The sequence below is a fragment of the Diabrotica undecimpunctata genome, chromosome 9 (genome assembly GCF_040954645.1).
Source record: "Diabrotica undecimpunctata isolate CICGRU chromosome 9, icDiaUnde3, whole genome shotgun sequence".
NCBI lineage: Eukaryota > Metazoa > Arthropoda > Insecta > Coleoptera > Chrysomelidae > Diabrotica > Diabrotica undecimpunctata.
The window spans coordinates 112,053,453-112,079,552 of NC_092811.1; the positions used below are offsets into that span (position 1 = coordinate 112,053,453).

At 32.8% G+C, this 26,100-nt stretch overlaps 1 protein-coding gene across 2 annotated transcripts in view; it reads right to left on the reverse strand.

Moving 5' to 3' along the window:
• TrpA1 (Transient receptor potential cation channel A1) overlaps positions 1–26,100 on the reverse strand; it is a 299,380-nt gene that overhangs the window by 14,673 nt on the left and 258,607 nt on the right. For both annotated transcript variants that reach the window (XM_072544022.1, XM_072544021.1), the window contains exons 10-17: positions 24,970–25,148; positions 19,861–20,025; positions 17,090–17,204; positions 12,782–12,951; positions 9,394–9,538; positions 9,232–9,330; positions 5,634–5,855; positions 1,037–1,465 (exon numbers count right to left, since the gene is read on the reverse strand). In XM_072544022.1, coding sequence (XP_072400123.1) covers positions 1,037–1,465; positions 5,634–5,855; positions 9,232–9,330; positions 9,394–9,538; positions 12,782–12,951; positions 17,090–17,204; positions 19,861–20,025; positions 24,970–25,148 — 1,524 coding nt within the window. The remainder of the gene's footprint in view (positions 1–1,036; positions 1,466–5,633; positions 5,856–9,231; positions 9,331–9,393; positions 9,539–12,781; positions 12,952–17,089; positions 17,205–19,860; positions 20,026–24,969; positions 25,149–26,100) is intronic.

Below are 26,100 nucleotides of genomic sequence, written 5' to 3' on the forward strand. Positions count from 1 at the left end.
TTTAGTTTAGAAAATCTCCTAACCCTTGTATGTATTTTTGACTTTAGGGAAGAAGAAATTTTCTTTCTTTTTCCAGCAGGAAGTTTTCTTCGAAGCGGCGTCCAAATTTAAATAGCTAGAGGTAACCTTGTCTGCCATATCTTATTTCATTTTGTCCAGGAGATTTATGTAAGTACCCTTTCATGTTTTTTTGTAGCTGCCCCAATCCGACCCATTTATTTCACTTATCCACGACCCCAGCTCTCCAACAACCAACTGAGTGTCGTTCGCATCAGTAACGATTGATTTGCTTGCCCTATCTTCGCCCCATAGTTTCTGTCCCCTATTTATACCCCATAATCTTACCCTATGGTAGGCAAAATATTTTCGTTACAATATATCCCGCTATTTATTTCATTCCACGTTTTATTTATGTCTTTTAATATTTGTAGTTTTTTTTTTGTTTATCAGTTTCATTTGGAATTTTTCTGTATTATTTATACTGAGCTGTTTTGTCTGATGTATTTTTCTAGCTGTGTGCAGTTTGAGCCTGCAGTTTATTTTTAGCAGTGTCATAATATATATTATAAACTGGTTATAATAATTATGATGTATAATTTTCTTCTGTTAACATATCGTGAAAGCAAAGCAAAACTCTAAAATTCTAATTGACTTAGAGTAGGCAACAGTCTTGGCTATTCTTCGAACTTGCGCTCGCGGTTTTAGTTATTTCTGTTATACTATAATACCAGTACTGTACATAATAAGGGTATTTTGTATTAGTAAAATATAGCTCGCTGTCTATACACAGTGTTAAGAAAATGTGCTTCTTGCTGAAGAAATAACATTTGTAATACTTTATGGTTTTCTCTTAATAGTACAAATCGAATCTAGATAATTTCGTTTCTCAGGAAGATATACTTAACAATGAACTAGTACCTAGAGTACATTTAGACATAACTTTTCTTTTATTTTGCTTGCATTTTTATTGATCTCCGCTACATAGTTTTTTAAGAGATTTTTCCAAAGTTTATATACTTAAATAAAAAGTACTTACCCTGGAGAGCAAAATGTAGAAAGCCAATCCAAAAGCGATGATAAGTATAGAAAACACCATGAGTACCTTAATGAGGGTCTGCAGAATCTCCAAAAACATCACCACATAGATACCAACTTGATCGAATCGTTGTAATAGCAGTAAGAGATTGAACCAACTCAAAAACACAGTCATTGATGCGCACGAAAACTGCAAGTCGTACATAACTCCTCCAAATATGGGCAGAACCATGATAAGTGCCGACATGTATAGTAACCACGTTACCAAATTGATTGGATCCATGCAGTAAAGGAATTTCTGTTGATAAAGCTGAAGGGATTCTCTGAAGATGTTGATGCCTATGTAGACTAGAATTGCTAAGGCACTGATGTACATCATCGGACTGATTCGGATTGTTAGGATAAGTTTTTTGTGGTATTCTACATATTCCTACAATATAATGATTAGTAAATATACAAAGTTTTCGTTAAGATTAATATATATATATATATATATATATATATATATATATATATATATATATATATAACTATAGTAATTCTTTATTGATCCTTTAAGACATTCAAAATAAATGTATAGGATACGTCACTACAGAATTCAGTATATAAAACATTAATGTATATAATACAATATTCACAGTGTAAAAAAATTGACAAAACATAAAATATATAAAATAACATTTTTTACAAGTAAAATATGAAGCTACTGCAGTTTGTCCTCAAGATATTCATTTATAGAATAATATGCTTTTCTTAAGAGTAAATCTTTAACATTTTTTTAAATTTAGAGGAAAGTGGTATTTCTTTCACAGTTTTTGGCAAATGATTGTATAAGGTCAGTCCCATATATCTGAAGCAATTTTGAAATTTGGAAGTTCTGAGTTTAGGAACTCGTAAAGATTCAACACTTCTTGTATTGTAATAGTGATTGTCTGAATTTACTGGAAATGTATTGATTTCCTCTTTTACATAAAGTAAACAGTTATAGATATATAGGCAGTAGAAAGTTAAAATTTGATGTTTAATAAAAGTTGGTTTACAAGATTGTTGATAATCCAAATTAAAAATTTTACGGATAATTTTTTTGTGGGTAATGAACACTTTGTTACTATCTACTGAGTTCCCCCACAAAATTACATTATAGCACATGTGGCTGTAAGCAAGACTATAATAAACATTCATTAATGCCGAGATGGGTACTGTGTTTTTAATTCTAGATATAGCATAAAAAGCTTTATTCAATTTCATGTTCACTGAATACACTTGCTCTGACCATTTGAGATTACAATCAATGAACACACCCAAAAACTTTGTAGAGTGAGTTAAAGATAACATATTGTTTCTATCATGGATGGTTAAGATATAGTCATAGGTAGGTGAGTTGTATGAATGAAAATAAATAATTTCCGTCTTGTCAATGTTTAATATTAGTCTGTTGGTATTACACCAACGTATAAAGCAGTCAACAACAGTCTTCATTCTCATTTTTAATTCGTTAAGTGTACGTGCAGAGACTATTAACGAGGTATCATCAGCAAACATTGATATTATAATTGCCCTTATGTGATCTGGTAGGTCATTAATAAAAATTAGGAATAATAATCGTCCCAGAACGGATCCCTGTGGTACTCCTTTAATTGTCGTGTATGGTTTTCTTTCATCTTAACAACACTCTTCCTGTCGCTTAAGAAATTTATTACCCATTCTAGAAATATTCCTTTAAAACCAACGTTATCTAATTTATTGCGAATAAATGTTATGTCTAAGCAGTCAAAAGTTCGTGATATATCAAAAAATAGTCCTGCCACGTGGTTTCTACTATCTAATTCATCATAAATACGCTCAAACAAGCTGCATGCAGCCGTGAGTGTTTTTGAATCTAAAGCCGTGTTGGTTTGAAGTTAATAAATTGTATTCTTCTATAAAATTTAACATTCTGTTGTATACAACCTTCTCTATTACTTTTAAAATTATGCTAAGGACAGATACTGGTCTATAATTTGAAATATCATGAGGGTCATTCTTTTTGAAGGTTGGAATAACTTTTGCCATTTTAAATATGACTGGAAATAGGCTGGTTGTTATTGAGAGATTAACTAAATGGGTTAAAGGAATCGATATATGATCACTTATCAGTTTTATTATTTTTACAGATATGTTATCAATACCAGTACTAGGCTTATTTTTTAGTTGATCGATTGTATTTTTTATTTCAATTTTAGTTACGGGTAAAAAGAAAAATGTTTTGTTAGACATTTTTGAGGTAGTACAAGAAGAAGCCAACGATGTACCAAAACGAGTTTGAAGATTGTATTCTGTAATTGTAGTAAAATATGAGGCAAACGAATAAGGAATATCACAAAACTTGGTAATAATTTTATTAGCATAATGTAGAATAATATCAGACCTGTTCTTTTGCCTACCAGTTTCAATGTTTACTAAATTCCAAATTGTTTTTGGTATATTGTAAGATTGATTAATTAAGTCACTATGAAAGTTTTTTTTAGTATTTATTAATAGAGAATTATATTCTTTTTTTGCCTGTTTATAGGTAACTTGAGACTCGAGACTTTCTATATTTTTTGCTATCTAGTGTAGATTTTTTAGTTTTTCACTAGCGTGTCTTACCTCATTTGTTACCTATGTAGCCTTATTTGTTTTGTGTGCTTTATACCGTGTTTTTATTGGACAATATAAATTTAGATTGTAATCTAAAATGCCAATAAATGAATTTGCGACTATTCAATTGTGAATAAACTTCATCAAAAACTGTAGAAGAAATCCCTGCTTTAAACATCAACATATTTTCATCTGACATATCCCTGTGACTGATGGGTTTTTTATCTTTTTTCGATACTTTATTGCCTTGCAAATTTAGACTAAGTGAAAATACTTTATGGTCACTGAGTGCCCCTCGAAAACATTTGATTTATAAAGATGTGGTTCGATATTTGTTAATATGTAGTCCAATTTTGTAGATGTTGTTTTACCCACTTTATCTACGAAAACACTTGTAGGAACCTCAGATGTGACTCTCAGATTAAAATTTACTAAAAACTCATTAAAAGATTGAAAATTGAAGAAAAACTCATAAAACGATAAACACTAATAACACACATTTTGCTATTGGCTATAAACAGAGAAATTGGACAGCACTCACACACCATTTCTTCACCAAAGTTAGAGACATCTAATGTTTTGAATTTAATATCAGCTTTGATGTAGATTTGTAGATGATGGATCCTAAATGGATATGGAACTTTCGACAAAAATAAGAGGCGATGTTGTATCCATTCAGTATCATAGATTGGATGTTTTTTTCAGTACACCAATGTTCTGATAGACAAACTATATCAGGTGTTTCTTACAATGTTAAGACTTCAAGTTTGAGTAACTTATTTGTCAAACATTGAGCATTTAGAGCATTTTTAAACAACTGTCTGGTGATGATAAAAGTAACGTTTCTCTTGGGTTTACTTGACTAAAAAAGAGTTTGGTCTATCTTCTCCAGTTGACAGACCTCTATTATGATGCTTTTGATCTAAGAATCTTCTTCCTAACCTAATGTTCAATCGTTCAATGCCAATTTTTTTCGGCCAAAAAGCTGGATTGTAAATTTCTTCCCTTAAGTCAGGTAGTACACCTATCATTAAACATTGATTATAATCCCTTCTTCTATGGTCAGTTGGTAACAATTTTACTTGTATTTCCTTACAGTTTGTCTTAGTTATTATGAAACTCTTGATGTGTTTCGCATTTACATTTTTCGGAACTTTTAAGATGAATAGCCACAATTTTTTGTCTGGTTTTTCGGATTTTAAATGGAAATCCTTATAACCAATTCCAGTTCCCATTATTTTCTTTCGTCTTTTTGTCACAATCTGATATACTTCATCGTTCGCTTTGTTCTCTGAACTCCCCGTTGTGATATGATTAAGATTCATTTTTGTGCTTTCCTCATTCTCAACAGTTAAATTTGTAATGTAGTCACATGTTTGTTTGGTTTAAATTTCAATTAATTGTGCATTTAATTTGTGTGTAGTAATTTTTGAAATGCCCTGTATATTGAATTCTTTTTAACATGTTTGGTGTTTTCATCATTAAAATTGGTCAAAGAAGAAGAGAAAGAGTCAGAACAAGCTTTTTTGATAACATCGATGAAGACATGAGAAATATTAGAATACGTGTTTGGCAGAGAAAGGCAATGGATAGGGACGACTGGAGAGAAATTCTTGAGGAGGCTAGGACCCACGCAGAGTTGTAAAGTCAGAATGATGATGATGTAATAAAGATTTTGTTTTAAATATGGAAAGTTTGTCTCCGATATAAATAAGTATAGAAGTTATAACATCACACTTTACTCAGATATCTCCCACACTGGCTCCCAACATCCACTGTAATAAATGAATGAAAACAATTACGTAGCGTAAATGTCTGATTTAGTATACTTCCATATAAACACATATAAGTCAACAAGTAAGTTTTATAAGGCCACCAAAATCACTAGATTATTATATGTTAGGACTTTTCCATGTTTAACACAATACAACCAAATACATGAAAGGAACACATAAAAGTATAATTTTACTAATACTTACTGCGTGAGTCATATTCGTTGTATTGACAATTGGAGTGACGACGTCTGAATTATCTTGTTGCATTAATTGTGAAGCAAATCCCGTTATGAAACCCAGAAATACGCTGTAAAATGTAACGTTAGCTAAATGAAAGTATTTTCCGTAAGAGTTCCATTTCATTTGTAAATATTTTTGACTCAGAGGGTGAGCAAGTAGTTCTACTCTTCCATGTGTAACCATTGCCTAAAAAAGATACAAAATAATATAATACATTCAGGTTTTCTAGCGTCTCAAAGCTTATCGGCTGTTTTTTACTAATCTATGATTGACTCAAATTCGGATACAAAGCCATATATGTACTTTGGATTTTATCTTTATTTTATTGGACTATATCTTACTAGAAAGGAGAAGGAAGTTCTTTTTAGGTACGGATTTTTTTAGTAAAACGAATATTCTTGGATCCCGTAGCTGAATTTTTGCATGTTACTAAGATATTACTATTGCTTAGAATAGCATGGACACAGAGGAAAAAAAATCTAAGCATTGCGAGAAATGGGAAAATAGTGCTCCTCATTCTTCGAGGCCTTGTCAGGGCATGGTGACAATCTAAATATTATTGGCTTGCTGCCTCCATTGGCTCCTCTGCCATATGGACAGCTGCGTATAGGGAGTTTCCCATCAGAGTTTTTATTTGATCTGCCCATCGTGTTGGGAATCTTCCTGTTGGTCTTTGACCTTCTACCTTTCCGTCTACTACCAATAGTTCCATTCTTTCAGGGCAAAGAGTACGAAGTAATAAATATAATAAAAATAGGAAAGTTACAATATCTGGAACACGTACCTACTGAGGGGACAATCATACCGTACGTTAAGGTTATACAACCTATAAATGGCAACACTGCGCGCAACCTACTTCATTGACCCGTCGCCAATACTTTGTCATTATAGAGTGGTTGTCTAAAGCATTAACAGTGTAGATCTTTAATTTATTTTTGTAAACAACATATCTGTTTATACGTCCGTAAAAAAAGTTCAAATAATAAAATGGTTTTATTTTGAAAATTCTGCACAACAGTGTGTAGATCCTTTTTCTGTATTTTTGAGGGAAGACTAATTTCTTGCGTACAGTCAATTCATAATATTTTTAAAAATTTTGAGAGTTATTATTGCTTAACTACATCAAATGCTAGAATGGAGTGGCCTATTGGTATACGATACAGAAGGTAGATTGTTTATCTATTAAAGATAACCAATTCCATTCAAATGATAATGGCTTTGTAATGGGCGTTTGTAGATCAACAATACAATAAATTTATTTAGCGTATGGCATTTCGACATATCTTTGAATTCACAGTTAAAATTGACTCGATATAAATATACTTAAATCATTCCCTGTTTATAGGCAATCGTCGAGGTTGTTTATATAGTTAATCTACTCGATCGCCGCAAACAGGAAGTCTTGTGAACTGCCCTCGTAGGCTCGCTGGTGGCACTCCCCCGTTATGTGCTTATATATTGGACCTCGCCGCAGCTGCATGACGGTGATACTAGCTTGCCCCATTTGTGCAACATATCTGCACATCGACCATGTTGAGTTCTGATGCGGTTAAGTGTACACCAGGTCTTATGTGGTAAGTCAAATCCAGAAGGTGTATCTGTGATGAAAGGTATGGCTGTATTTGGTTGAGCTACCGACCATCCATGGATCCATTTGGTGATCATGTTAAACCCTGTGGCTGCGGCTGATTCTGCAGTTTGTATTGGAGATTTTCGGGAGCGCAGTCGGCTTTAGGTTACATATTCTATATAGTTATGAATCGGCTGTGCCGTGTTGCTAAGGATGTTGTTATATTATTTGGTAAGCAGATTGAGTCAGCGAAGATGTGGTGGTGGAATGTCGCTCAGCACTGGTATGTGTTGGCGTAGATTTGATTACTCCAGCGTATATTTTCATGGTGTTATTTAGCTGGACATCTATCGAAGACGTGAGTGTGAATGCCGATGGCCGCCATGTTGTACTGCAGAGCTTCTGAATGATATTATTTCTGGTTTTTACTACGATAAAATTTAATTTTTACTACAATAAAATAAATTGGTAAACGACTTTACTCAGAGTATATTGCCAAAAATCAAGTAGGCTGTGAAGACATGTCAAAATTTCTTAGCAACCAGACAGTAAGTTCGTAGTTACCATTGGATATGTCAATATTAAATTGATTTGTTGTGTCACATCGATTTAGAAGTCTGCAATAGTATGTTTCTGAGAAATATTTCCCTAATAGAAAATATTTAAAATTCTTCTTCTTCTAGTTCCATGACCGTTGGATATCATGTTGGCTTCCATATTCGCTATCGTGACTTTATTGACAGCAGCTCTAAATAACGATGTAGTTGATTTTCCATACTATTGACGTAGATTTTTCAGCCATAATGTTCTTCTTCTACCAGGACCACGATTACCTTGGATCTTTTATTTAAAATTACGATTACCAAGAAGTACCAAGAAGTAAAGAGACAGTAAGCAAAATATTGCATAAATTTAATGATATTCGCGGTTTCCGACGACAATCAATTACATGTGTTACTTGAAACTGAAGAAAATCCTCATTCTTCAATAACAAGTTTATCAACTAACAATGAGATCTGTCGTGGTGCTGTCCATAAAATTATAAAAAAGGTCAAATTACATCCATATAAAATTAAAATTATACATGAACTTAATGAATACAACTTTGATAGATGCATGGAGTTTTGCGAAAAGATGCAAGAATTGTGTAACCGAAATATTGAATGTGAATGTCTTGTTTTCCGACGAGGACACTTTTTGTTTAAATGGTCCTGTTAATAGGTAAAATTGTCGTTATTGGGCAACAGTAAATCCCAACTGGGCAATATAAGTTTATACCCAATATCCCCAAAAAGTAAATTTCTGGGCTGGGATTGTTAGGAATACCATTGTGGGACTGTATTTTTTGACGTTACTGTGACGGGTGAAAAGTATTTTGAGATGTTGCAAACCTACGTAGTTCCATTTTTAACCGCACAATTTTCAGATATCAATAATACTGGTCAAATATATCCGACCATTTGGTTTCATTATGATAGAGCAAGTCCACATTATGCTGCTGTATAAGGAGTAGTAAGCTGTAGTAAGGAGCTCAATTCGAGCATTTGTTGTAACTATGTTATTTATTTGTCATTAATATGAAAATGACTCCTATAATTTTTTTTGTTAAATAAATTTTGAAATAAATTTTGAAATAAATTTTAAAAAATACGAGCACTTGTTTCCTTTCCTCTCCTCTGTTCACTGAAGATTGAATGTGATGAGATTGCTACGTTTATACTCAGAAAAATATGGACATTAAATGTTTTGGATAAAAATATGCCCTTTCTATTTAAAAAAATTATCGATGACGTCACATCTACTGTGGTAGTGGGGGTAAAAGTTATTTTTTTTTCCAAAAAGGTTAAAAATCAAAAATAAAAATCGACCTGTGTTAGCTTTAACTCTGAAAATAATTAAGTCATGATTTAATAGACTGTTTCAACACTTTATGAACAGATGGTATATTTTAAGAATAAAAGCACCGTTTTTTGTATAAATACCTCTACTTACGTTTAATGCTGGCAGTGGCTCTCTTTTTGGAGCCGTTTTATCTTCTTCTATGTTAGGAGTAGAAATTGAACATTGCAAACTATTGAAGCTATATTTAATCTGCAAATAAAAGATTTAATTTTATTAATTTTCTATTAAGATATAGAATTGTTAAATCCTTACATAAAATGATTTTGAGTCCTTTTTGCAATTTGGTTTTGTGATGCATTTATCTTGAACTGCCTCAAACACTCTCGGCATTGAAGCGATTAGAGCCAGTGTTACACAAGGGTGTTTACTAGATTTTAAATTTAGAATTTCTTCAGCCCTGTAAATAATAAAAAAATGGCATACGCATACGTGACTACTAAATGAAAACAGTAAGTAAAAGATTAGCTTTAACATATAGTTATTCTGCTCACGGATCCATTAGCAGAATGTTGCGACAGTTTCCGAAGATTATCACACATTATTAAAAAATATTTCCAAAAATCTCTAAATTATTCTCTACCATTTTTTAATAAATTATCTACCAGTTCAGATATACGATAAACAAAATTTAACACATATTTTTGCTCTTACATAATGACAACCTGAGGTACCCAAACCACAATAGCAACAGTCACTCTTTAACCCAAAAAAATGCCTCTTTATCAAAAATCATCCACAAATATTTCAAGAGAGACTTGACCCTCTAAATTTTAACAAATTAGTCCATATTAACATAGATTAAATAGACCCAAATAAACCCAGTTCGTACATATCGTTTAACTGTCCAATGTAAGTAAACTAACATACATTGGACATGTACTGAGGGGATCCTAAGGGAGATACGAAACACTTTGGTTGATCATTGGAAAAATGCAGGTGAAAAGGTCAATAGGAAGAAGACAAAATTCTTGGTTCAAAGATGTGCGACGTTGGCTGGATAAAACATCGACCAAGACGTTCAGTGCCGCTGTTTTGCGCGTAGCTGTAGCCAATTGGATCGCCAAATTTCGAAGAGAAACGATGCAGTAAGAAGAAGATACATATCACCTGCATCCAATCATATAAGCTAACACTCCTGGCCAGATCTATACATCAAACAGGCTTTAATAAACCTCAGTCTCAATTCCGCTAGAACATAATATTTTTTCTGAAACATTCTAAATAAGTTTGGTGGACGGTTAATGCAAAAAAGATGGAAACAAAATAACACATGTTTTTAAACCGGTTGGATACATATTTAATAGGTGTCTTGGGAAAATACTCCCACAATAACTTCTAGAACAAAAGGGAACAAATATACAAAAGAAATCAGAGAACTCATAGTAGAAAAAATAAGTTAAGAAAAAAGTGGCAGCAATACAAAGCTATATGAGACAAAGCTAGTCTAAATATTGCTACACTTCTTCTTCTAGTGCCGTCTCCACTAATGAAGGTTGGCTATAACCATTGCAAATTTGTCTATATCTTGTGCTCCAAGTATGCTGTCTTTCGCCTTTTTAATGGTGGTCAAAAGTTCTCTGTCTCTTCCCATTCTGTGTAATACTATTTCGTTCGTAATATGATCGGTCCATGGTATCTTCAAAATTCTCCTAAAAAGCCACATCTAAAAAGCTTTCCCATTAAGTCAACATTAACAGTTCAGGCTTCGATACCATAAAGAAAAATAGAGTGGATGTAACATAATAATGCTACACAAAAACAAAAAGGGGGATACAGAATACAAAAAATTAAACAATTGATTCCTTTTTAAGTAATTTAACAGCTGAGCAGAACACAGATTATTCGTTATGGAAGGCAACAAAAAGAATAAAGAGACAAATTATTCATTCTCTTCCTGTAAAATTGGAAAACGGCAACTGGGCTAGAAGTAACGAAGAGAAAGAAGAACGATTTGCATATCATTTAGAAAGTACGTTTAAACCCAACGACAATGGGAAGCTATAGTTAAGCTGACACACCTAATAGATTCTCCTTTTAGATTAAGATATGTTCCCAGACTCTGGAAAGTAGCCGAAGTTATTATGATCGCCAAACCAGGTAAACCTCCTAATGAAGTGACATCTTATCAACCAATGTCACTACTTCTGGAGATGTCAAAACTATTTGAAAAACTTCTATTGAAAAGATTAAAACCAATAATAGAAAGAAAAAATCTACCAAATCATCAATTTGGTTTCAGAAATAAATATTCCACTACAGATCAAGTTCACAGAAAAACGAATATAATAGAAAAAACATTAGAAGAAAAGAAAGTCTGCTCTACAATCTTCTTGAACGTAGCACAGGCGTTTGATAAAGTCTGCCATGAGGGTTTAAACTATAAACTAAGAACGTTCATGCCCAAACAGTATTTAGAAATCTTAGAATCATACATTGTGAATAGATATTTCACAGTAAATCAAGAAGATGTGTACACCGATTTAAGGGATATCAAAGCTGGCGTGCCACAAGTGAGTATATTAGGTCCGGTTCTCTACCTATTGTATACGTGTGACACTCCAGTGCTAGAACAAAACACTATTGCTACCTTCGCCGATGATACAGTCATACTAGCGATATGAGTAAATACAATACATACCTGGACCAGAAAATGGCGAATGAAATTAAATGAGACTAAATCTGCACACATTAACTTTACAAAAAATAAAAAATAGATAATTTCAAAGTTAGAATAAATAATACCCAAGTTCCTTATGCAACATCAGCAAAATATTTGGTCATCATCCTAGATACGAGGTTGCGCTGGAAAGTCCATGTCAAAAAGAAAAGAGAGGAGCTTAGTATTAGATATAGGAAATTGTAATTGCTGATTCGAAAAAATTCAACATTATCCATTCCTAATAAATTATACATTTACAAGCAAGTATTGACGCCAGTATGGGTATATGGGTGCCAACTATGCCGCTGTACCAAAGTTAGTAATCTATATATTATCCAGAGATTTCAAAACAAAGTACCGAGAAACATTTTTGATGCACCTTGGTATATCCGTAACAGCAACCTTCACCAGGACCTGGGTATGGAAACTGTGACCGAAGTAATCAAGGGAACAGCAGCAAGTCACGAGCAGAGGCTGCATAGTTATGTGAATGTGGGGGCAATCCAGCTTCTTGACAACACTGAACTAAACAAAAGACTCACAAAGACAAAACCATTTGAATTAGTGTAAATGTGTAACAGTTTAGTGTAAAAAACAGAGTATAGTGCTGTGATGTTATCGTATATTAGTTGTATGTTGTGTGTAGTTGTTAGTTATAGTGCATTAGTTGATAGACAAAATAAGAGTAAGCCATAGGGTAAGCTCTTAGATTTAAGTATTTGCTGTTTATTAAGTTAGGTCAGAAAAAACTAATAATTGGTCATTTGAGACTAGATAGCAGCATACAAACACCGTACAAGTGTAATATAAAAAAATGTTTTTATAAAAACTGTCCCAACTTCCCAAAACTTTCCCTAAAAATTCGTTTTGATTTTTTTAACGATGTCCTTCGCAAATAATTGAATAAAAACCATGTTTATATAAAATCTTATCATTTTAGAGATCTAGCTTTACTATCCACTCTTTTAGTATTTATTTTACCTGTCTTCGTGAGTTACCATCGCTAGAGCTGCTTCAGGAAACTTATAGTAAATAGCGTAGTCGATAGCATTCATATCCATTTGGTTATATAACAACTTACAACCGACTGATAATAGAAAAGCGATTGCATTGGGTTGGTTCTCCATAGTTGCTAGATGTAGTGCAGTATTCTGAAAAAAATGTAAATATCTTACTCAAAGAACATATCTATAAATGCAATATTGATTAGAATGAAAAACTGTAACAATGTAATAAAATCAGTAATGTATATCAAATATGAAAATTAATAGCAATATGAAGAAATAAAACAAATACAAACAAATAAACTCTGATAATATGTTTGGTTGCAAAATATAAACGGTTTAGCTATGAAAGATGTTGGATATTTTAGGGTAGACAATCGCGCAAAATATGTCTAATTATTAGCAGTATATTGTAAGTTACACGCTTTTCGTACTTTTAAATTAAGTAATTATAGGTTAGCTTGATAAAGAGCGCTTTTATTTTTCTTTGAACGTGTCTTTTTTGGGTTTTTTTTAAATGCCATGTATGGCACTAAGAGATTGTGTTAAAATTACATATTTACCGTTAGTTGGCATGTTAATTAATTAATTGTCCCACTTATGTCTATATTTCTATGTAGTTAGTTTTTATACTTAAGTCAATTTTTATTTATATGGTTGTGTAAGTGTTCAAAAGTTGCATTATATAATCATATACAACAAAAATCCACGAAATGCCACGGTAAAAGAGAAAATTAAGATTTTTGCCAAACGGCAGCGCACTTTTGAGGTTATAGTTTGGGCTGCCATTGCTTATGGTTCAAGGTAACCTCTAATCTTTGTCATAGGAAACATGACAGCTGAGAGATCTGTAGAAGAAATTCTGGAAACTCATCTCATACCCTATCTTTAGATGGTCCAAATTCCAATTTTTCTGCAAGATAATGCGAATCCACATATTGCGAGAGTCATCATGGAGTTCTTTGAACAGACTGGATTAAATCTTTTGCTCTAGCACATAAGATCCCCACATTTATCCTCAATTGAATACGCGTCGGACAAGATTAAAGCCGAAAATTAACATTAGGTTAAGTTAGTTAGATAGTTAGTTCTGTACCGGTCTCAGCTTGCGTAAAGAAGGGATTCTGAACTAAGTAGGGTTCCTTCAGTACTCTGCGCAAGACAGGGGGGAGTCCTCAACCCCTCTCAGTTTGACAAATATGGTTCCCAATAACCATTTAACTATTCAAGACAAAGTGGTAGAACTAGTGGAGATATACGTATTTGTGCCATGAAATAAGAATCAGCAGGGATAACCAAATATGCGAAATCCAAAGACGAATTACTTTTATAAAACTGCGAGACACACTTAGGGCCAACATGCCAATTAGCCCCAAAAGAAAAGTGTTTGACCAATGCGTTCTACCGGTCATGACCTATGGGGTGGAAACTATGACTTCAACTAAGACTACGGCTTCAAAATTCAGAGTGACACAGAGACGAATGAAGCGGTCTATGCTGGGAGTGACGTTGAGGGACCGAATAAGAAACGAAGATCTGCGAAAAAAGACGAGTATTGCTGATGTTGTCGAGCGCATACCGGAACTGAAATTGAACTGGACAGGCCATATAGCGAGAATGAATGACTCACGATGGACGAGCAAAATTACAATCTGGAGGCTAAAAGCAAACAAATGTAGTAGAGGAAGACCACCTACACGTTGGGCTGACGGCATCAGGCGTGTCACCAAAAATTGCCAACAAAGAGCACAAAATCGTAAAGAATGGAGGAGTTAAGAGAGGCCTATATCTATCAGTGGACGTGATAAATGAAGGCTGGATGATGATAATGATGATAAAGTTAGTTTAGGTTAGGTTAGGTTCGACTCTTGCAAATTCAATCTTTATAAGACGTAATATTGTTTACGGTCGAATGAAAAGGAGAATTTCTTTTGTACCTACAAAAATATCCTATTTCACACTTTCACGTAAGTTCCTATTAATAAGTTATAAGATAGGTCTGGTGTTTGCAGTTATCATCTTTGTTGGTCAGATGATAATCCTTTAATTTAGTTTCTTTCAAATTCTTCAAATCTCAAAGTCAAGAAAGAAGACTAGATTTAATTACAACGTAGTTCCTAATATTGTAATAAAATAGGATTGAAGCTAAGGGATACTTAGCACTGTCACCACTGAAATATCCCCTGTGTTTAAGGAGATTTAGCTGTCCGAGCGAATTTGAGGCGTACTGGTCCACTAGTTCGAATAGGTCGTGATTTCGCCCTCGTGGATTTACAAGAGGGTAGGAAGATAAACAGGATAGGGGCTAAAGGGTATTCCGATGCAGGCCCTGTAAAGAGTCAGAGGCTATGGGCTTGCGTTAGAAGCCAGGAAGATGTACAAAGCAAAAATGTGTTCCTTTGTCTCTATCTAACGGTAAAATAAAACAAGCCACTTTCAACTTACTGTATAATTAACAAATCGTAATTTTACAACTACTACACAAACGTACAATGAGCTATTAGTGGTTATTATTGTTTACGAAGGGAGACGAGAAGAGATTTTACTAAGGGAATTTAAAAGGCGGACAACCTACTATTAATTGTTCCCAAAATGGTTAGTAAACATTGTTTGTTACCTTAGCGTACTTAATCCCTAGCTAATGAATACGCCTTGTAGTCCAAACTGGAACTCTGGAATAGTCTGGACGAACGCTGGAATTCACTGTACGTTATGGCGGTACTGAGCGAGACGAAAAATTCGTATTTTCGAATCTCTACCTTCCGTCGCACACGAATATCACGATGATTTAGCTAACGCTTGCCGCGCTGACTGCCAACTGCCGAGGTACCACTGGCACCGGACGTACCCGGATACCCTCTGGCTCCGGTTGCCAGAATGCTACTCCTCGTTTGACCAACTTCTGTTTGTTTTTATCTATTGCCAACTCGTACCTTAGATTCTTTTGTCACGTCCGAAGTGGAGATTTGTTTCTACGTTTTCGCTGATTATGCCATCTATTCCATGTGTTAAACTGGATCACGCCATGTAAAACTTATTAGTCAGCTCAACTCTTATCACTTGTTTAACAATTCGTACCTTGTATTATTTTCCAACAAGGTCTAAAGTGTCGTAATTTTCTAAACATTCAGGCTTGTGTTAAACTAGGTGAATTGTTATTCTTTGTTTTTTAATTTGAAATGTATACGTTAAACTGTGAATTTATTCTTTATTAATTTGGATATTGGAATATTATTTAATTAATTTTAATTATTCTTTTCTAGGCTAACTACCCCTTATTTTATTTCTTTTATTTACTTGCTATGTTGACTTGTACATACCGGCTAACTGGTTAACGATTGTGTTTGGGGGTGGGGTTGTTTCCCTTGGGTATGTGGCTGATACATTACAATATTTAATATTTTTGAACACTTAAGTATTACAAATATTATTATGAATTAATTCTATTAACATTTTTTGCAACCTCTCTACCTTAATTATAATTATTAAAGATGATTCAGTAGGTAAAGGTTTTTTTTTGCTGATTTTAAGCATCCTGTTTCTGTTTTTTTTATTAAAATATTTAAAAATTATTGTTTTTTTTATATTCTTTTTCTATTTTCTGTTTATATCTTTTGCATATTCCTTACTTTCGGAGCAAAATGTCTTCGAGACCCATACTGTAAAGTGTCCTGAACCTACTTCACAGTAGTTCAGATTACTCAGTGTTATACGCTAACAAATAGCTGGACAGTCTAATAGGCATTTAATTCTGAAGATGCAACAATTAGTAACTCCTTTTAAAATGTTTCAAATTCTAAATTTGTGGTGTTAGAGCCGTATTTTAAGAATTTCATGGGGGGACCAGTTGACTAATGTTGAGGTTGTAAATAGAATAAGGAAGATCATTCATATAATCAAAGAGTTCAAATTAGCAGAGATGGCTTGTTATTCAGTGTAGAGTGCCAACTTCATGGCTTTCAAACTTAAGATATTGGTTCAACATCTACAACCAGACTATTTAGAATAGGCGCTAGCAAAGTAATAACCATCATGTAGATTGTCAACATCCAGAAGGAATAGGCAACGTAATAAAAAAAAGAGTTTTATCTTCTAAATGGAATTAAATTTAAAATGATTACTAATGACTCATCATGTATACATAGAAAACCAACACAACTTCTTTTCACTTACACAAATTTACCAAACATTTCCTTGGAAATATTTCTTATCTCCTAGGAGTATCTTTAGATAACAATTTAATCAACAACTCAATAAATTCTGGATTTTACAGTTTCTAACTTACCCCATCCTTATCAGTTTGATCAAGCAAATGGGAATGCACTGACAGTAACAATTCAATCGTCTGAGTATATCCGTTCATAGCTGCAAGATGTAATGGATTTCTACCGTTGTGGTCCCTGCGAATAAAGAAATATACACGATATTATATTCAGTATAAGATGATTATAAATGAAGGAATATTTGCATAATAGATAGAACTGATTTAAAAAAGCTGCTTCAATATGACAGTAAAATCTTGCTTTAATGTCAAAACGCGCATACATATTCAAAAATATCCTGGGAGAAAATGCTTATGAAGTACATTCAGAGAAACAGGATTTATAATGGGCTTTATAGAGTTTGCCGATGAAATAAATCCATTCTCTCTCTTGTTGCCGACCAGAATGTAGTTTCAACTTTTTTAAATAATTTTAAACTGTTTGTCCTTGTTTGGTGTAGTGTTATGTTCAACCTCATGTTTAATTTCATGTTTATTACATTCTGCGATTGTTGGAAAGCCCAAAATTGACGAAATGTCCCTGAAGATGCTCTAGGGAGCGAAAGTACTTGGGAAAGATTTAATTAATAAAACTGTGCTCGATATCTGCCTTTATTTTATCAAGTTCATTTATTCGAGCATTCAACCATATATCAACTAATTAATGAGCCCTGTAGTCAACAGTATTTGCTTGGTATAATATTTGTTATACCTATAACATTCAGCTTGAAAAATAATAATATAAGAGGTCACCTGCAAGTGTTCGAGACATTGAAAAATTTTCCTTTATTTTGTCCACTACGCCCACTTCTCCCTTGGTGGTATTATAAAATGTTATGGTAGTAGGTTTGCCCTTCGTAGAGTTCCTAGCTAGATTTCAGAAAGCCATAAATGGAGAACAGCTCCCAAAGGAATGGACGGCAGCATATATGACATCTATATTTAAGAAAGGAGATAGAAAACGATGCGAAAACTACAGAGGAATAAGCGTAATATCATCAATAGGAAGATTATATGGGAAGATACTGCGAGAAAAGATAGAGCAAGCGATAAAAGGCAAAATCGGAGAAGATCAGGCAGGCCTCACGGCAGGAAGATCATGCATAGACCACATATACACACTGGAACAACTGTTGGAAAAGAAAAAAGCAAAAAATAGAGATATACACTTGGCATTTGTGGACCTGAGAAAGGCGTACGACTCTGTACCAAGGTCAGAACGATGGGAGGCAATGTACAAATTAGAAATACAGATGGAACTCATAGAAGCTACAAAAGCTCTGTATAAAGAAAATAAAGTGTCCATTAAAATGGGAACAAGAATCATAGGAGACTTCACCACAACAAAAGGGCTCCTGCAGGGATGTTCCACCTCTCCAACCCTATTCAAAATATACTTAGAGAAAGCCTTGACTACATGGAAAAGAAAATGCGAAGGCATGGGAGTATTAAGTTTTGCAGACGATCAAGTAGTGATTGCACAAGACCAAGACGACCTCAGCTACATGATGAAGAAACTACAAGAAGAATATACCAAGGCTGGCCTAGATATTAACCTCGCGAAAACAGAGTCCCTATCTACAAGTGAAGAAGACATAGAAGATCTACAGATTGATGACAACGTAACAATCAAAGGAAAGGATAAATTCAAATACCTGGGGTTTATAATCACGAAAAAGGCAACAACAGAGGAAGAAATTACACAAAGATTAGGACAAACAAGAACAGCAATCCGACAACTTAACTCAGTATGGTGGGATAGACACCTAAATATGAAGACAAAAACGCAGATTTATAAAACATTAGTGCGAAGTATTATGACATATGGGGCTGAAAATTGGATCATAAACAAGAAAACCAGATAGTAGCAACAGAGATGGAATGCCTGCGAAGATGCTGCAGAGTAACAAGAATGGATAGGAGAAGTAATGACGAAATAAAGCAAAGAACATCAATAGAAACAGACATATTAACATATATAGAACAAAAAAGACTAAAGTGGTATGGACATGTAAGAAGAACTAGCGACAGCAGATGGATAAAGAGAATAACCGAATGGAGCCCCATAGGAAGGAGGAAAAGAGGACGACCCCGAAAATCCTGGAGGAACGAAGTAGACGACGCCATGAGTAAGAGAGGACTAAACGATGGAGAATGGAACAACAGAGAGAGATAGAAACGGTTGAGCGAGGGAAGGCAGTGAATACTGTAGAATCCCTAAATATATATATATATATATATATATATATATATATATATATATATATATATATATATATATATATATATATAGAGTTCCTAGGTATTGGCATAAATCAATTATCGCAAATTACTTGCTCTCCCTGTTCTAGAAATTCACTGAATTAAGCTTTTTACGACCGTGGAAGATTTGGCTCATGAAATAAAAGAAATCTTACACAATTTAATATAGAGCAGTGTTATTATTGCATAGCGAGTTTTGAATAATTTCTGTCACTTGTATAAAAAGTTCGCTTGGAGCATAGGTCTGAATTATTTTAAATTTTGTAAAATTGGTTCGATTTTGTTACATTATAAATTATCAAATCGTAAACTGTAAATTGTTCCAGGTCCCTTGCCAAATAACCAGTTTCTGAGATGCCTTTTTACACTATTTGAAATGCTAATGTTAAGTCATGTTAAGATGAATATCACATAAGCGTTGCTTCCACTATTCCCACTATCTCATCAATTATTCAAAAAAAAAAATAAATATTAGTATTTTATTAGGAACTATTCGGGAAGGATATTAGTATACTGAATAGTCATAATATTACCTGTGTAGGAGAGCTCCTCTATTGAGCAAAAGTTGAACTACCCTGGTGTGTCCTTGTTGAGAAGCGATGTGTAAGGGTGTCAGTCCTCCGCCGTCGCTCTCGTTGATAATAAAGGTTCCTTTTTCGGAATCAAGTAGTTGTCTGACGGTGTTGTATCGACCGTATCTGCAAATATATAATAAAAATAAATTCATACCTACTAAAAAGAAAGAAATTAAGATTTTCTTTCCATTATATATATATATATATATATATATATATATATATATATATATATATATATAAAGTAGTTAGGTATTATTGACTGACACGTTGTGTAAAATAAAGTTTTATCTTTATTTTTTGCGAAAGCTTGATAAAGAACAAAGAGTTTCACTTTCCTGCCCTATTAATGACTGCAACCTCAAGATAAAACTTTATTTTATATATATATATATATATATATATATATATATATATATATATATATATTATGTTTATATATAAAAGTAAAATATTGAATTTCATTTCAATTCGAATTTTCCATTCCTTTCTTCTATACGTGTTTCGAGTTATTCAACTCCTCAGTAGGAATACTTGTGAAAGTTCAAACTCAAATAAAATGCAGTCTAGTATTTGGTCGTTATAATTATAACAGACTAGTATGCTAGCAGCGGCATCTATACGAAGTAACAAGAAGTCGAGAGACAAGTAAAGAAGAACTAAAGAATGAGATCAGAAGGTCACCTAGATCGATATTATTAAACTTGTCACATAGTCCTACTAGAAATACTAGTAGATATAGGACACCAAGCAATAGATTTTTCACAACTAACCACAGAAATAAAAAGTTACTCTGGAATCTGAAGTTACTCATTTGAATGAGCAACTAGTAATTAGTAAAAATAAAATAGAAAAGTTGAAAGAACAGGTGTCGATTTGGTAGAATGTGGTAAATGAATAATTACAAGAATTTCAAGATACTTTAAACGAATTACAGGTTCAAATTCAGTTTCAGTTTGAAGAAAGAAAGAATGTATGAAGAAGTAAGTCTTCGGATGACTACCGTTAAACAGGAAGAAGATATTAATTATAATTATTTTGACTCAATCTTCAATATATTTTTTTAAAGTCTTTTTCTTTTTTTGGAAGGACAAGAATCTTCAAGTCTTATTTCTTTCTCAAAACCTTCATTTTCCATTTCAATATCTTCATCCTCGATCTGTAAATTTAATGTTTCTTCTCCTTCATCTGTAGCTTTATCTTGTACCTCTAGAAAATGTAAGGAATCCATCGACTCCATATCCATATCTCGTTCAACTTCTTCCAATATTTTACTGTGTTCAATATTTTTACATGTCTGACCATTGCAGTGAAGACAATAGTCAGAACATTTAAGACCATGTTTGATAAAACTGAAGGTTTTGTACAAAGTGTTTTACATTTGCAACTAATATTTCTGAATAATGAGTCAGGTAGTAGTACCTGCTCAGTTTGTATTGACTCAAGACCATTTTGAGTTAGTTTCCACCCCCACTCAGTAGCATTCAGGTTATTTCCAAGCCACTGCTGTACTAATTTGTTTATAAGCCTAAAAATGTTTAAAACTTTAAAAAAACTGCAACTACCTGAGAGCCTTATTTAGGGCCTACTATAAATTTGAAAATTTGCGATTTTTTTCCAGTAGGCTGGATTGCAAAATTATTATGCAAAACCTATCCAACCGATCTTAACAAAATTTAGCACACGTTTTAAACATATTAAAAAGTTTTTTTAGGCGGAATATGGAGCTTGTAAGTCAAGTTTAGAAAGTCGAAAACATTTAAAGGATTAACTTCATTTTCTGGTACTTTTTTTACAATTATTGCTATTTTTTCAACAATAAACATTAAATATTCAATTTCTAGCTAACAAAATATTGTGTAAAATTGAATAACGAAACTTTTAACTTGTTATAATTTTTTCTCTAAGATCAATATTTTCCGAATTATAAACGAAAATAGGAGCAAAAAAATGAGAAATTTTCAATTGTTTTCAGATTTTGTTAAATAAAAAATTTTGCACAGGGTTTGCGACTGGCGCATATCGTGATTATCGATATTGGGCACATCCTGAAGTGATTCCAGCAAAAAAATAGCTTCCTATGGAAAATGTCCATTAGGGTCTGAATTTCTACAAATCCCGCCTAGTCTATTAGTTGAATAAAAGCCTTGAGAGAGGTATATTGTTCTGTGAAATTTAACAAATATTAAGAGCAAAACGGTGTTAAGACCCACAAACGGTAAGCATAATGTTTCACTTTTGTTAATAAGTATATTTTATGAAAAATTTTTAATTAATAATGTTTGCAAACGGTATATACTAGGAAATTAAGCAAAGTAGTTATTTTTAAAATGGCGTCACCATCCAAACAATTTATTCTGGATTACGCGGGAAGTTTGTAATAAAACTTCAGTTAAGTTAATCTCAGTTCAGTTAATTTATATGCTAACGAAAGTGAGAAAAAGTTACCATAAATGAGGTTTGATTAAATTTTTATAAAATTTTACTATTTTTTACTTAAATCTTGATAACATATTTTCTAAAAAATAAAGATACATTTTTTAAATTTAATATGCTAAGTATATAGAAGTTTGTAGAAATTGCAGAGTCAGCGAAAAACAAAGAAAAAAGAGTGTTCTTAGGGAAAGATCAAACAATGCAATGCGTAAGTTAAGAGAAAAAAATAAAAAATAATCCGGCATTACATGAAGAAGAAAAACGGAAGGCTAGAGAGCGATATAGAGCTAGAAAAGAAGCAGATAAAGTAAAGAGAATTGATGAATTATCAGAACGAGAGCAAAGAAATATTAGAAAATGTTGGCGAAAAAAGTAAAAAATTATACTACGCAAAAAAAAAGAAAAGGACTTTCGGCTCAGCTTAATGAAATAACCCCACCATCCACTCCAGTTCCTGAGGAATTTGCAGAAGATATTACACCTCATCAAAATCCATAGCCTGTATTGCAGAACATTGCAGAATATGTAAAAACCTTAATTTCCAGTATATCTATGGTATATTTCTTGAGTGATGGACCATCCACACAATATAAAAATAAAACTATGTTTTTTTTTAATAGTGGCATATATTTCGAAGCTGTTTACCTGCCAAGCTATAAGATGGCATTACGGTGAGTCTGAACATGGCAAAGGATCACCAGATGGTATTGGGGGATGTTTGAAAAGGACAGCAGATACTTTAGTGGCTCAAGGAAAATATTTAGACAACTTTAATAGTTTAATTAAAGAATTTTGAGAAAATTTTAAGGGGATTTTTGTCATACAGTTTCTGGATCAGAAATCCAAAAAATTTAAAATGAAGCAAAGGTACAATGACTATAAGAGAAGTTGTTTGGACAAAAGCCTCCTATAATCTACTAGAAGCAAGAAAATTTTCATGCTTGACATGTGGAGTTTAAGAATGTTGCCATTATAAAATTGGTACCATGGACATTTCACATTTAAATCCGTCCTAAAATAAGAATGATCATCACCCACAGATGAATGTATCCTTTTTTATACTTTGTTTAGAATTTAGAACTTTAGAATTGTTTCTTTTTGCTTTATTTTTAAGTTTTTTTTACACAGCTTGTAGTACGACATCTGTAAAACAAAATTAGAAAAAAGAAGTAAAGTTCACAGAATGAAAACGAATTCATTACAAAGATATATACTTATCAGAATGGGATAGTGATGAAATGACTCTAAATGAGTCTAAAACATCAAAAACAAAAGATTCAATTGAACCAAAAAGGAACAACTTTATTGTGGTTAAGTATCTTCGAAAAAGTATAGTAAAAATTGTGTTGGACTGCTAATAAATATTGACCAAGAGTATAATTATACTGTAAAGGTAAAAAAAACTCATGAATACAAATTTGTTTTTCCTGAAAAGGAAGATGTGTCTACCATTTCATTAGACGAAGTTGTTTGTATTCTGACTTCACCTGATCTAAACAAACGGGACTAATAAATTTTTAGTTCTTTGCCGAGTAATATTTATATTTCATAATGGGTCTCTCCAGCAACGTTCCAAGCACAGTTTAAAAATTTTTGAGGAAGTGAAAAAAATCTTTTTTTACATAAAAAATAAGTTGATACGTTAAATATTATAACAATATTATTGTAAACCTTTTTATAAAACATCACTAGTGAAACCTTTAGGGCCGGTTTTTTGAAATGCTAATCAAAACAAGATTGTAATCAAATATTTAATTAAAATCAAATACGTCACATTTTGAGGTTATATTGAATAATTTATTTTATTCAATTGTACTATTTTGCGTAATTGATGTTGCTTTCTGATGTTAATTTCATCTTTTTATTTACAAATCAATAATAATAATAAGCAATTTTTCATAATTTTGACAGCTGCTGTGACGTATTTGCTTGTAATTAAATATTTGATTACAATCAAGTTTTGATTAGCGTTCGAACAACCGGCCTTTAAGTTACACAAAGTAGTAATAAAGTTATAACCAAAATAGTAAATTTTTAATTTCAACAACGTTCTAATCGACAGGCGCTTAGAACGTTGTTGTAACATTTTATGGGAATAATCTCAGTTGAAACGTTTTTTTTTTGTATTTTAGCCTTGGTTTAGAACCTTTAGCCACGTAATTACATACAAATATTAGTCATTCATTTAGGATTGTACAGGGAGGACACTTTTCAAGCCCAGGGGTTTATCAGAGCGACTTCATCATAACACACAAGACACAAACCACGGTTAGATAGGTGGGAAACAAATAGGTACACACACAAAGGAAATATCCATTCAAACGATCCAATTTTTTATTCACACCTTTAATTTAATTTTTTGCAGAAATACCATAATCAATTTAAAAATTTTTCTATTATCTTTACTTAATAGTACATTTAAGTTTAATGGCGTCTTCGAAAAGTTTTGACATATAATATTAAAAATAAAAAAGTTGTTATTGTTATGGTATGACTAGAAATGGCATGTCTGTTAAAGTATTTTTTTAAGTTCGTCATAACTTGTAATTCTCATAAACCAATTTGAAAAATACATAGATAGTGTAAGCTAGTCGATAAACATCCAGTATAGTATATTTTAAAACTACTTACCTAGCAGCGAAGTGAAGAGGACTTTCGTTGTTATTATTTTTCAGATTAATACATGCTCCCAAGCGGATAAGATTTTCCAAACTCCTTATGTGCCCTTCACGGCTGGCGTAGTGTAACGGTGAACATCCGTTAATGTCTTTTTCGTTAAGGAGCTGCAGCAGACTTTCTTTTGATTTCGCCTGTTAAATATAAACGAATTTAGAATGTGATTTTTATCAGTGAGAAGATCATTTTTCTGTGTGAATTTTTATTTTGCAAGAAAAGTTGTTGATTTAAGTCGACAAAAATTTTTACCGGAAGTGAAAAACATATGACCGACAGTTAACTAAGACATGTTTTTAGACGTATATTTGCAAGCTGATCACCATTTTGTCAAAATAATCACGTTGTCAAAATAAATTTCTTCAAATCTTCATTTGTCACTTATACCATTTTTAATAATTTTTTCAAAACCGTTTTGAGAATTTTTTCCTTAATAACTTGAAGCGGAATGTCATCAGTTTTTCTCTGGCTATTGCAGCTTTTTTTTAATCTAAACTAGACAGATAAACGGACAGTCTTCAAGCATCACCTTTGTCGTCTCGTCACATGGAGGTGTCGTCTCTATACAAAGACTAGACTATACTATTAAAAATTAAGATGTCTAAGTTACCATTGCAATAGGTAACATGGCAACGTATGGCTCTACATCGGTTACTTGGTCCTCAGACAAAGTGTCTTCGAGGACCTGTTGATAACAACTAAGTTGATCTGAAGTCAGTTGTTATCAACAGGTCCTCGAAGCCACTTTGTCTCAGGACCAAGTAACCGATGTAGAGCCATACGTTGCTATGTTACCAATGCCAATGGTAACTTAGACATCTTAATTTTTAATAGTATATAATGTAACATATTTGTAAATATATATCGTTTAAAGGGTTTTTACCCATATATATTTTAGTGGCTCTCAGCATGTGCACTTTGTTACACTGATGATGGAATTTACATCCCGAAAACGTTCTGTATTTGTGTTATAGCCCGTTTGGGTGTTTTATTTATACCTTTTACTAAAAACTTTTGAAATAAAAATTTTTTTGTGATACATGGTATACAGTCAGCTACAGGAACTTAGGTTCCTAGTGGATGACAACA